This window comes from Hyla sarda, chromosome 9 (genome assembly GCF_029499605.1).
Source record: "Hyla sarda isolate aHylSar1 chromosome 9, aHylSar1.hap1, whole genome shotgun sequence".
NCBI classification, from domain to species: domain Eukaryota; kingdom Metazoa; phylum Chordata; class Amphibia; order Anura; family Hylidae; genus Hyla; species Hyla sarda.
This window is the reverse complement of record NC_079197.1, coordinates 10,602,991-10,617,064: the sequence shown is the minus strand read 5'-3', so window position 1 is coordinate 10,617,064 and position 14,074 is coordinate 10,602,991. Positions and strand designations below refer to the sequence as shown.

The window sequence follows — 14,074 nt, the reverse complement described above, 5'->3', positions numbered from 1 at the left end:
GAAGCTCCGTGTGACGTGCCGGGCGAACAGGAAGTAAGAAGAATACAGCCCGGGGACCGAACACCTGTACCGGAGCTCTGGGGGAGCCTAGGCAGGTAAGAGAAAAATGTTTTCTTTTATTTTTCAGCCTGGAACGGATAAAATAAGAAAAGTGAGCACCGGAAATCTGTCACCTGCACCAACCTGTCGGTACCGACAGATAGTGCAGGTGTCACTGATGACAACGGTACTTACCTAGCAGCGGTGACGTCACTAAACTCTGTCCATGCCCCAAGCCTGGCCGGAGCTGAAGTTAAAGGGTACCTTTCATCAAAAAAAAAATTTGATATATTATAGATTAATGTATGCAGAATAACTTTCCAATAGCATGTTATTAAAAAATATGCTTCTTTCTATTTAATTTTACACTTTAAAAAAAATGACCACTTGGGGTCTCCCTGCCAGTCCTGGCCGCAAGTGCTGAGCTTGTCTGTGTCCCGGCTGCAGTCTGAAATTTAGGATTCCAGCATGAGTCTGAAATCTATAGAGAGAGAGAGAGAAAAGTTTGTGGCCAGGACTGGTAGGGAGACCCCTACTGGTAATTTTTTTCAAAGTGTAAAATTAAATAGAAAGAATCATATTTTTTAATAACATGCTATTGGAAAGTTATTCTGCATACATTAATCTGTATTATATCAAAACATTTTTTGATGAAAGGTACCCTTTAACGGAGGAGATTACCGGAGATCCCCAGCACAGAACGGGACAAGGTAAGTAACGTTGTCATCAGTGTCACCTGCACTACCTGTCGGTACCGACAGGTTAGTGCAGGTGACACTGGTGACAGATTTCCTTTAAAAAGCTGTGTGTCTTACCTTTTTCTTCTTGCTCACATAGTGCAATTTCCCAGCAGGAGAAAGTGGGCATGACATCACTGAAGCCTGCTGAGGGACCACTTCCGCCCTCACATAGTTGCAGCAGTGTGATGAATAGAAGACATCAAGCTCTGTGCATGTTTCAGTCTGTGTTGCTATCAGTGAGGCTCTCCTTCATCTGTCAGTCTGTGTGGCTTTCTGTTAGAGTCTGTGGAGCTTTCTTTTTCTGTGCAGCTGACAATCAAGCTCCATGCAGACAAGCACTTCCTGAGTTTGGACTCCTACCGGGTTGGGAGGAGACTGAACTCACTGTATTAATTGTGGCAGGGAACAGAACAGAGCCACCTAGTGTCCGCTTTTTATATTACATTTTAAACTTATTTATGTTGATAATTTTAAAAGCAAGTGAATGGGAAAGTGTCTGCAAATTACACAAGGAACATTATATTAAAAGTTTTATTTGGGGACACGTACTCTTTAAATGAATGGAATAGCAATGCTCATGCTTGGCTACCACTCCATTTATTATCTATGCCAGAGTTTCCCAACCAGGGTGCCTCCAGCTGTTGCAAAACTACGACCTCCAGCATGTCTGGACAGCAGAAGGCTGTCCGGGCATGCTGGGAGTTGTAGTTTTGCAACAGCTGGAGGGGCCCTGGTTGGGAAACACTGTACTAAACAGCAGTGTTCCTCAACCTGTGACTCTCCATCAGCTGTCCAGGGCATGATGGGTGTTTTGCCGCTACAGAGGTTTGGGGAACACTACTTTAAGAGATAAGACTTTCTTTTAGGCTGGGTTCACACCACGTTTTTGCAATACAGTTCCCGTATCAGGTTTTTGATGAAAAACGGATTCCTCAAAACCTGATTTTAAACTGCATCAAAACGTGTACAAATTTCAACCCGTATACGGTTTGAAAAATGTCCGGTTGCATCCGTTTTTTAAGAAAAAAAAGTATACGTTTTTAACTTTTCACTCCATTTTGAATAAAGTTTCACTTGTTTGATTGAAATTCCAAGAAAAAAAAAAAAGGCAAGAACCGTATGAAACTGACTCCCATGTTAAAAAAAACAAACAAAAAAAAAAAAACATATACGGTTTTTCACCCGGACCGGGTACGGGGAAAAAACTGATAAAACTGTATAAGACGCAAAACGGACAAAACAGATGATGCGTTTGACATACGGTTAACAAAGTCAATGTATACGGTTTTCTATACTGTTCCGTGCGGTTTTTAACTTGACACCGTATATGGGAACTGTATAGCAAAAACATGGTGTGCCTGCAGCCTTAGCATGATTGGAGTTGACATGATGAGGGTTGTAGTTTTGGAGAGCCACAGGTTGAGCCGCAGTGCTGTATAGTATATTGTCCTCACCTGGCGTATACATAGTGTATTCCCTCAAACTAGTGGTTTGCAACCTGCGACTCTCCTGGTGCTGCTAAACTGCAAGTTCCAGCATGCCTGGACAGCCTCAGGCCATCAGGGCTTGCTGGGACTTGCAGTTTTACAACACCTGGAGATCTGCAGGTTGCAAGTGCTGTGCAGTTAAAGGGGTACTCCGGTGGAAAACCTTTCTTTTTTTTTTTTTTTAATCAATTGGTGCCAGAAAGTTAAACAGATTTGTAAATTACTTCTATTAAAAAATCTTTGGAGGGGGACAGGGGGGATCTGGCGGAGGACAGGGGGGGATCTGGCGGAGGACGGGGGGGATCTGGCGGAGTACAGGGGGGGATCTGGCGGAGGACGGGGGGGATCTGGCGGAGGACGGGGGGGGATCTGGCGGAGGACGGGGGGGGGTCTGGCGCAGGACGGGGGGGGTCTGGCGGAGGACGGGGGGGGGTCTGGCGGAGGACGGGGGGGGGTCTGGCGGAGGACAGGGGGGGGGGGTCTGGCGGAGGACAGGGGGGGGGGTCTGGCGGAGGACAGGGGGGGGGGGTCTGGCGGAGGACAGGGGGGGGGTCTGGCGGAGGACAGGGGGGGGGTCTGGCGGAGGACAGGGGGGGGGTCTGGCGGAGGACAGGGGGGGGGTCTGGCGGAGGACAGGGGGGGGGTCTGGCGGAGGACAGGGGGGGGTCTGGCGGAGGACAGGGGGGGGTCTGGCGGAGGACAGGGGGGGGGGTCTGGCGGAGGACAGGGGGGGTCTGGCGGGAGGACAGGGGGGTCTGGCACAAACAAATTTGTAAATTGCTTCTATTTAAAAATCTTAATCCTTCCAGTACTTTTTAGCAGCTGTATGCTACAGAGGAAATTCTTTTCTTTTTGAATTTCTTTTTTGGCTTGTCCACAGTGCTCTCTGCTGACACCTCTCTCCCTATCAGGAACTGTCCAGAGCAGGAGAAAATCCCCATAGCAAACCTATGCTGCTCTGGACAGTTCCTGACACGGACAGAGGTGTCAGCAGAGAGCACTGTGGACAAGACAAAAAAAAGAAGTAAAAAAAAGAAAGAAAATAATTTCCTCTGTAGCATACAGCTGCTAAAAAGTACTGGAAGGGTTAAGATTTTTTAACAGAAGTCATTTACAAAGCTGTTTAACTTTCTGGCACCAGTTGATATAAAAAATAGTATGTTTACCACCAGAGTACCCCTTTAACTGCACTGCGTTCCCTTATACTCTGGAGGGCACACTGAATTTATAGGGAAACTGCACTGAGGTCTGTGAGCTGGTACCACCACCGATTCCAACTAACCCTTTCACCGCTGGATTCTGATTGCAGCTATAGCGCCCCCCCCTATAATCAGGGAATCGGGCTATATAATGTTACTATTACTTCGGATAGGCACAGGTGGTGTCTTAGTGAAGATATGGGCAAGTTTCCAATCTGATGTGCCAGATTAACTCTTTCTGTTCCTCTTTTCTTTCAGATAGCGCACAGTGTGGAGATAGAGGCGGGTAGGAGCCAGGAAGACCCTGCTCAGCAAGGTAAGAGATGGAGGTCAATGTCGGTGCCATTTACGGCATGCCGAAAAGCAAGGACACAACTGCTCCTGGGTCATGTGGGTGGTATTTGGAGGCTTTTTTTTTTCTGATACAGAGCACCAAATCCCCTGCATAGTTATAGTTACATGGAATTTTTTTTTTACTTCTATGCACTCCATATGTCAATGTTTCTCGGCCAGTGTGCCTCCACCTGTTGCAAAACCACAACTCCCAGCATGCCCGGACAGCCACCGGCTGTCCGGGCATGCTGGGAGTTGTGGTTTTGCAACAGCTGAAGGCACCCTGGTTGGAAAACCCTGACATATGTTATGTGCATTAATCCATATATCTTTTAATAGTTCATGTCGGTGTCATAGAGTGCAACTACAACTCTCAGCATCGCCTCACGGACTGTCCGGGCATGCTGGGAGTTGTAGTTTTGCAGCAGTTGAAGGCACCCTGATTGGGAAACACTGACGGGTTATGTGCATTTAAGTGCAACATGGCCTCACGCCAGTTGTTTCATTATGGTTAAAGGACCTCTTGGATCACCTCCAGGTTGTAGGGATGACCCCCGTTTATAATAGTGTCAGGTTCCCTTTAAGCCGTCTGTGGCTGTTGGGGCATGCTGGGAGTTGTAGTTTCACTATGGTTAAAGACATCTTGGATGGCCCACACTCTGTAGGGATGACCCCCATTTATATCAGTGACAGGTTCCCTTTAAGCAGTCTGTGGCTGTTGGGGCATGCTGGGAGTTGTAGTTTCACTATTGTTAAAGGACCTCTTGGATGGCCCACACTTTGTAGGGATGACCCCCCCCCCCCCCCATTATATTAGTGACAGGTTCCCTTTAAGCCTTCTGTGGCTGTCCGGGCATGCTGGGAGTTATAGCTTTTACTATGGTTAAAGACTTCTTGGATCACCCACACTTTGCAGGGATGCCCCCCCCCCCCCCCATTATATTAGTGACAGGTTCCCTTTAAGCCTTCTGTGGCTGTCCGGGCATACTGGGAGTTGTAGCTTTTACTATGGTTAAAGACTTCTTGGATCACCCACACTTTGCAGGGATGCCCCCCCCCCATTATATTAGTGACAGGTTCCCTTTAAGCCGCCTGTGGCTGTCCGGGCATGCTGGGAGTTGTAGCTTTTACTATGGTTAAAGACTTCTTGGATCACCCACACTTTGCAGGGATGACCCCCCCCCCCCCCCCCATTATATTAGTGACAGGTTCCCTTTAAGCCCCCCCCCCTGCTGCCTGTTCCCCCATCTCTCCACCTCCCACTTTCTCTGTGCTTGTTTTATGACTCCCTTCTCCTTCCCATCTGCCGCATTATTGTTCCACCAAATGGTACAAACAGACGCTTTTTTTCCCCTCCCTACGAGATATGCAGCTTGATAGCAAGCGGCGGGCGGTGGGCGAGCGAGGAGAAGGAGATAGCAGACGGAGACCCTCGTTTCTGTGGGAGAGCAGGAGGTCCGTCCGCCGCTCCGTCTCTAAAGCGCGCTCCTTTGTTTGCAGAGTCCCAATGAAGCGGTCTCACACCCCTCCGGGGAACATCGCCAATGGTGCCCTGCGCTCTCTGTCCCAGGAGCTCGGCAAAGGAAGCGCGGTCATGCTGTCGGCCGCCGTCCTGGAGCTGCCCAGTCCTGGCGGGCGGGGAGCGGTTCACCAGGATGGACCCAGAGGATCACAGAGTGAAGCCCCATCTACAGAGGGCAAATCTGGGGGGACTGTCAAAGTCTATCTGCCCAACCAGCAGAGGACAGTGGTGAGTCATGTCTGGTTTGATAAATCTATGTGTGCTGTGTAAATATGCATGAGAGATAGATGTGAGATAGATAAGAGATACATAGATATGAGATAGATAGATAGATATGAGATACATGGATGGGAGATAGATAGATGGGGGATAGATAGATCGGGGATAGATAGATCGGGGATAGATAGATCGGGGATAGATAGATCGGGGATAGATAGATGGGGTATAGATAGATAGATGGGGGATAGATAGATAGATGGGGGATAGATAGATGGGGGATAGATGGATAGATAGATGGGGGATAGATGGATAGATAGATGGGGGATAGATGGATAGATAGATGGGGGATAGATGGATAGATAGATGGGGGATAGATAGATAGATAGATAGATAGATAGATAGATAGATAGATGGGGGATAGATAGATAGATAGATAGATAGATAGATGGGGGATAGATAGATAGATAGATGGGGGATAGATAGATAGATAGATAGATGGGGGATAGATAGATAGATAGATAGATGGGGGATAGATAGATAGATAGATGGGGGATAGATAGATAGATAGATGGGGGATAGATAGATAGATAGATGGGGGATAGATAGATAGATAGATAGATGGGGGATAGATAGATAGATAGATAGATAGATAGATAGATGGGGGATAGATAGATAGATAGATAGATAGATAGATGGGGGATAGATAGATAGATAGATGGGGATAGATAGATAGATGGGGGATAGATAGATAGATGGGGGATAGATAGATAGATGGGGGATAGATAGATAGATGGGGGATAGATAGATAGATAGGGGGATAGATAGATAGATGGGGGATAGATAGATAGATAGGGGGATAGATAGATAGATAGGGGGATAGATAGATAGATAGGGGGATAGATAGATAGATAGGGGGATAGATAGATAGATAGGGGGATAGATGGATAGATAGGGGGATAGATGGATAGATAGGGGGATAGATGGATAGATAGGGGGATAGATAGATAGATAGGGGGATAGATAGATAGATAGGGGGATAGATAGATAGATAGGGGGATAGATAGATAGATAGATAGAAGGGGGATAGATGGATGGATAGATAGGGGGATAGATGGATAGATAGATAGAGAGAGATAGATGGATAGGTAGGAGATAGATGCATATGAGATATAAAGGTGTAACAGATAGATAGATAGATATGAGAGATAGAGCGATAGATAGATGTGAGATAGATAGATGTGAGATATGAGATGAGATATAAAGGTGTAAGAGATAGATAGATGTCCCACAGACTCCATTAAAATCCGTGGTGTTCATCAGGTGCGATTGGTGTCATGTGACAGATCCTATATTGCCAATATTTTAGTTTTTTCTTCCTCTGTAATTCTCGGACCGCTCTTTTACATCTACACACACACATACATATATATATTTGCCCTGTTCTATCACTGAAGGCCTTCTCTGTTTTCAGGTGAACGTGCGGCCCGGGATGACCGTGTACGACTCCCTGGATAAAGCGCTGAAAGTGCGCGGTCTGAACCAGCAGTGCTGCGCAGTTTATCGCCTCCTACACGGGTACGTCATGACATGGAGCACTGGACTATAGGCAGGACATGTCTCTGTCTATATGGATAGAAAGCATGCAGAGTTCAGCAGAGCTATGGGCGATACCACGCTGCTTTACATAGGACTGCAGGTTTGCTGTTGTGATACCCAATTGGCGCAGTCCCCAAAGGATTAAATAGGACACCGTCAGCTCTGCTATATCTATGTACATAGTTATTTCTGATATTCCTGTGTGAGATTCTCTCCCGATCAGCGCTCAGTAACCATATGGGCCCATGTCACTCAGCGCTGTCTTCCCTGCGTGTTTTGGCAGCTCGGCAATACCCATTCCCTGACACTTCTCTGTCTGTATGGGCGTTCCTTGGATGCGATTATGTAACACCATAATGCAGCAGAAATTTGCTGTCATCTGTCTTCTCCAAGAAAAATAAGGGACTATTTGCTTTCATGGGGTTTTAGCATGAAGTATTGTCGCCGTAACCTGACAACCAGTTTGGGCGCCATCTTTTGGCGCTCAGTTTGTCATTTCCCTTCCCCCTTCAACGATGTTTCCAAACTAGGGTGCCTCTAGCTGTTGCAAAACTACAACTCCCAGCATGCCCGGACAGCCGTTGGCTGTCCGGGCAAGCTGGGAGTTGTAGTTTTGCAACAGCTGGAGGCACCCTGTTTGAGAAACACTGACCTACATTGATACATTGTAGCAAACTGCAGCTTTGTGTAAGCAAGACTAACACTTCTCCTTAGGGTGTCATGCAGCATATGTGGCTTTCCAACTAGTGCAAAACTTAGGAATGATGGGAATTGTGGTTTTGCAACAGCTGGAGGCACCCTAGTCGGGAAACACTGGCCTACACTGATACATTGTAGCAGACGGCAGCTTTATGTTAGCAAGACTATAACTTCTCCTTAGTGTTTCGTGCAGCATATGTGGCTTTCCAGCTTGTGCAAGACTTGGGCATGATGGGAGTTGTAGTTTTGCATCAGCTGGAGGCACCCTAGTCAGGAAACACTGGCCTACACTGATACATTGTAGCAGACGGCAGCTTTATGTTAGCAAGACTATAACTTCTCCTTAGTGTTTTGTGCAGCATATGTGGCTTTCCAGCTTGTGCAAGACTTTGGCATGATGGGAGTTGTAGGTTTGCAACAGCTGGAGAGCCACAGGTTGGGGAACCTTGCATTGCAGTAGCATTCTTGCATTGCTTATGAACAGCATCACATAGTGGGCACCCGGGGTAGTAACATTTTTTATTTTTATTTAAGCAACTATATTTGAGCTCTTCAGGGGACTGGGAAAGCTGGGTGACACGCGTACTGTCAGCTTTCCCAGTCTTCTGAAACCCCAGCAGTGATAGGCTGCTCATCCTCCCTTCTCTCCAACATTGAAACAATGTGTGCAGACAGCTCGCTTCCTCGTGGCTTCAAGCACCTGTGCACGGACAAGCCGGCGGCGTCCCCGGACCGGATTAGCAGCAAAGAAGAGAAGTCCAGCGCTAGGTGCAGCAATATCAGGTATTGTAGGATCAAGGATACACAAAAGGCAACAAGACAAATAGCCGACGCGTTTCTGACCTCTAAGGGTCTTTAATCATGCCATGACTAAGGACCCTTAGAGATCAGAAACGTGTCGGCTATTTGTCTTGTTGCCTTTTGTGTATCCTTGATCCTACAATAAATACCTGATATTGCTGCACCTAGCGCTGGACTTCTCTTCCTTTTCTCCAACATTGCTCTGCCCTCTCCGTGCCTACTCACTGATGCTGGCATGCTGGGAGTTGTAGTTTTGCAACAGCTGGAGGCTTCCTGGTTGGGATACCTTGCCCTATAAACAGGGAGAGGGGCATGCTGTACCCTTTTAACATTGACCTGAACCCTTTTTCCTGCCATAGACGTAAAACCCTCACCGACTGGGAGACGGACATCACGCCGCTGGTGGGGGAGGAGCTGATGGTGGAGGTCCTGGCGGATGTTCCTCTGTCCATGCACAATTTTGTAAGTAGTCCCTCTGTCCTACCTTGCCCGCTATGTCCTGTCTTGCACATGCGCCCCCCCTCTTCTCATTTCAATCAATTTGCTTTCCCATAATCCCTTTCTGCAGGTTCGGAAGACCCACTTTAACCTGGCGTTCTGCGACTTCTGTCTCAAGTTCCTGTTCCACGGTTTCCGCTGTCAGACCTGCGGCTACAAGTTTCACCAGCACTGCAGCAGTAAAGTGCCCACGGCCTGCGTGGACATAACCAAGCTGCCCAAGTAAGTGGTCCGGAGCCCCTATTACCAGTCCTAGAGGGGGTCTCTACTTGTATATACATTAGCAGAGTTCAGCAGCTTTCTTTGTTTCTATTCTTCACCGTTGCAAAACTTCTGCTTGCTGTCTGTAAATGTGGGTCAGATTTATCAGTGCTGCCTGTATATTAAATATACAGGCAAGTTTTATAAGAACTCGAAGTTGGCTTAAAAATCGACATCTATATTTTGGAGCATATTAAACCACTCCCCTTCTTGAGAAGCCACACCCCTTTCTATTTAAGGGTACGTTCATAAGGACCAAAAAAAAATCTGCAAGCGGATTGTGTATATGCAAATGTGTGTCCTAAAGGGAAAGAAAATGTGGCTGGGCATGTTCTGTGACCTTTTCAGAGGTCACTTTATAGGGAGGGTGAGGCTGACATGAATGGAGGGGGCGTGGTGTGACATCATAAGGGGGCGTGGCGTGATGTCACATGTCCAGTCACGGAAACTCAGAGGTTTCTTGGACTGAAGCCGCACCCGGCACAGAATGCTTAATCCCACAGGCAGGCCGACCCCCCCCCCCCCCCCCTACTATAGATAGTAAAGAACTATCTGTCAGTATCAGCTCTTCCCTTAAAGGGGTACTCCACCTGAAAACATTTTCTTTTAAATTAGCTGGTGGCAGAAATTTCCTTTCTGCCTGACCACAAGTGCTCTCTGCTGACACCTCTGTCCATTGTAGGAACTGTCCAGGGTAGGAGCAAATCCCCATAGCAAACCTCTCCTGCTCTGGACAGTTCCTGACATGGACAGAGGTGTCAGCAGAGAGCACTGTGGTCAGGCAGAAAGGAAATTCAAAAAGAAAAGATCTTCCTGTGTATAACACAGCAGCTGATAAGTACTGGAAGGATTAAGATTTTTAAATAGATGTAATTTACAAATCTGTTTAACTTTCTGGCACCAGTTGATTTAAAAGAAAAAGTTTTCCAGTTGAGTACCCTTTTAAAGACATCCTTAAAGGGGTACTCTGCCCCTAGACATCTTATCCCCTATCCAAAGGAGCACCGTGATCTCCCTTCTGCACCCGGCGATCATTTAGCGCGTCGGGGGTAGCGCCGGAGGCTCCTGACGTCACGCCCCCTCAATGCAAGTCTATGGGAGGGGGCGTGGCCGTGGCGTAGACTTACATTGAGGGGGCATGGCTGTGAGGTCACGAGCCTCCGCATCGCCAGTCATCCGGCACGGAGCAAAGTTTTCTCCATGCACAAGATGTCTGGGGTGCCACAGCCGAGAACGTGGTGGTCCCTGCGACCTTTGGATAGGGGATAAGATGTCTAGGGGGGGGGGGGGGGAGAGTACCCCTTTAATCATGTCCCCTTTTCGTTATATACCTTTATTATCCTTTTTGGTGGCCCAAAAATATATAAAAAGGACTTGGTAAATCGCTTGAAGTGTCCTGGAGGCGGGTCCAGCATGCCTGTCAGCACCAGGTCACATCCGCGTGATTGACCTTTCCCATTATCCGGCTGCAATCATCTCTATCTGTGCAGTTTTCGCTTGCGCCCACACTTGTTGTTTCCAGCGCACGCGCCGGATAGGTTGGGTTTTCCATCACTCGGCTGTGACGTGGTGCTGGATCGGTGCTGGCCCCGCCTCCATGACTTTTTTTCCTTTTTACCTATTTTTCGGACTGGAAAATAAAGACATGTTGGGAGTTGTAGTTTTGCAACAGCTGGAGGCACCCTGCTTGGAAAGCACTGCCTTATAGACAGGAATGGAGCCTTGATTACTATAAAGATACATACTATGGAATTATCCAGAACAGGGTTTTGGATCTATATAAATGTCACAATAAATGTTTGCTTGTTGTTCTCTAGACCAGTGGGCGGCTATCAGGATTATCCTCTGTATCCCGATCCTTCCCCTGGCATTATCCATGAACCCTACACCCCACAGCCATCCAGGTAACAACCCCCTCCGCCATCTTCCTCTTCATGTCTGTGCCATTCTCTGTTGATGTCTCTGGTTCCCACCCCATTCCATCTCTCCCTCCAGCAGCCCCCGGACACAGCACCCTGGAGCTGCTTCCTTTTCATTCCCCAGCGAGGGGCAACCCCTGCAACGGCATCGCTCCACCTCCACCCCCAACGTTCATATTGACAGCACCACTGGTCCCGTGGATAACAGCATTATTGAGGTACCCTGTCAGGAAGAGAGCGGCTGCACTGTCACTATATATATATGACTTGGACCAGAGTTCCCCGACCCAAGCAACTGCAAAACTGCATGATGGGAGTCGGAGTATTGCAACGGTTGGGGAGACGCCAACCAATCACCAAAACATAGTCAGAATGTAAACCAAATTATATAGGGCCTACACTGGAGCATAAGCATAGATTACATCAGTGTTTCCCGACCAGGGTGCCTCCAGCTGTTGCAAAATTAAAACTTCGAGCACGCCAGGAATGCTGAGAGTTGTAGTTCTGCAACAGCTGGGGGCACCCTGGTTGGGAAACACTGGTCTAGAGAACAAGGAGTCTGCAACTGTATGATCTAATCCAGTATTTCCCAACCAGGGTGCCTCCAGCTGTTGCAAAATTACAACTCCCAGCACGCCAGGACAGCCTTCTGCTGTCCTGGCGTGTTGAAGTTGTAGTTTCGAAACAGCTGGAGGTACCCTGATCGGGAAACACTGTCTGCCAGTGTTTTCCAAGCAGTGTGCCCCCAGCTGTTGCAAAACTTCAACTCCCAGCATGCCCGAACAGCCTTTGGCTGCCCGGGCATGCTGGGAGTTGTAGTTTTGCAACAGCTGGAGGCACCCTGGTTGGGAAATACTGGATTAGATCATACAGTTGCAGACTCCTTGTTCTCTAGACCAGTGTTTCCCAACCAGGGTGCCCCCAGCTGTTGCAGAACTACAACTCTCAGCATTCCGGGCGTGCTCGAAGTTTTAATTTTGCAACAGCTGGAGGCACCCTGGTCGGGAAACCCTGTGTGCTAGTGTTTTCCAAGCAGTGTGCCCCCAGCTGTTGCAAAACTTCAACTCCCAGCATGCCCGAACAGCCGAAGGCTGTTCGGGCATGCTGGGAGTTGTAGTTTTGCAACAGCTGGACACATGCTGTTTTAGAAAACACTGCTGTTTGCGATCCTCTGGTCGGTCATTTTGTGCTCTTCAGTACTCTCATGCTTTAGTGTATTATTCCTCTGGCAGGACCTAATAGACTTCTGGACGTGGCAGACCTGGATTCAACAGCAACCCATTGGCACTGGGGTACTGATTGGGTGTCTACTTAAAGGGGTACTCCATTGGAAAGCTGGTGTCCGCTGTATACCAGAGTGAACTATTATGACACCTTACGTTAAAACGGGTATTCCAGGGGGGGGGGGGGGGGGGGGGGGGAACTTATTTTTTCATTATTTTTTGTAAATTACTTCTATTAAAAAAATCTTAATCCTTCCAATAACTATCAGCTGCTGAAGTTGAGTTGTTCGTTTCTGTCTGGCAACAGTGCTCTCTGCTGACATCTCTGCTTGTCTTGGGAACTGCACAGAGTAGAAGAGGTTTGCTCTGGGGATTTGCTTCTACTCTGGACAGTTTCCGAGACAGGTGTCATCAGAGAGGACTTAGACAGAAAAGAACTACTCAACTTTAGCAGCTCATAAGTACTGAAAGGATTAAGATTTTTTTAATAGAAGTAATTTACAAATCTTTTTAACTTTCTGGAGCCAGTTGAGATATTTATATTTAAAAAAAATAAATTCTTCCTGGATAACCCCTTAACATAATAGTATGTTGTAGGATGGGAGGGGGCTATGGGAACCACCATATTGGCTTATATGTTCCTTGTACAATGTCCTATATTAGTGTTTCTCAATCAGGGTGTCTCCAGCTGTTGTGAAACTACAACTCCCAGCATGCCCGGACAGCCTTCGGCTGTCCGGGCATGCTGGAAATTGTAGTTTCGCAACAGCTGAAGGCACCCTGGTTGGGAAACACCATACTATGTATTCCCATATACAGGTAGGTAAAAGATAGGATGTCAGTTATGGCCAGGAGGGGGCGCTCCTGGACAAACATTGACACCATTGGCCATTTACATCCATTTTCAGACATCATTGTCCTCCTGTGATTCATCAATTTCTTGAACTGTAAGAGAAGCGTCCGAGGTGATATAAGATTAGTTACCGGATTTGGGATCTTAAAGGGGAAGTCTGTCGTTTGCTTCGCTCATCTCCCCCCCCCCCCATACCCCTCCCCAATGTACCGTAAGATCGGCCATGGTAAAGTTTTTCTTCTTTTTCTTTGTCAGGAGGCGTTGAGGATCGCCGCCACCTCCCGTAAGTGATGTTTCATATTCCCATCCCCCGCACGGACGTCTTCTATCTCCTCCTCCTCTCCGTACTACTAGTCCCAGCATTTTCAATTAGCACCTATAAGGCCGGGTTCACACCACGTTTTTGCCATACTGTTTTCAATCCGGTTTTTTTTCTAAAGAAAACCTTATGGCAAAAAAACGGATGGATCAGTATGGGAAAAAGTAAACCGTATGCGTTTTTAAACTGTATACTGTTTTTAAAAGTGCATACAGTTCCGTCAGTTTTTATTAAAAAAAAAAAAAAAAAAAAAACATAAGTTTTTGAAAATGTTGTCCATTTTTAATGGGAGGGGTGTTGGGTGGGGACTTTAGGAAGAAAATGCGCATGTGCAAAGTAAAAACGTATACGTTTTTCCCGTATGGA

At 47.3% G+C, this 14,074-nt stretch overlaps 1 protein-coding gene across 3 annotated transcripts in view; it reads left to right on the top strand.

The window, feature by feature from the left end:
- ARAF (A-Raf proto-oncogene, serine/threonine kinase) overlaps positions 1–14,074 on the top strand; it is a 53,223-nt gene that overhangs the window by 26,577 nt on the left and 12,572 nt on the right. Inside the window, exons 2-9 of one of the 3 annotated variants that reach the window (XM_056541233.1) lie at positions 3,724–3,781; positions 5,299–5,548; positions 7,011–7,114; positions 8,995–9,097; positions 9,204–9,355; positions 11,212–11,298; positions 11,390–11,531; positions 13,645–13,672. In XM_056541233.1, the coding sequence (XP_056397208.1) occupies positions 5,306–5,548; positions 7,011–7,114; positions 8,995–9,097; positions 9,204–9,355; positions 11,212–11,298; positions 11,390–11,531; positions 13,645–13,672 (859 nt within the window). In that variant the 5' untranslated portion in view covers positions 3,724–3,781; positions 5,299–5,305. Of the gene's footprint in view, positions 1–3,723; positions 3,782–5,119; positions 5,549–7,010; positions 7,115–8,994; positions 9,098–9,203; positions 9,356–11,211; positions 11,299–11,389; positions 11,532–13,644; positions 13,673–14,074 lie in introns of those variants that run through there. The other 2 variants (XM_056541232.1, XM_056541231.1) reach the window with 2 other exon arrangements.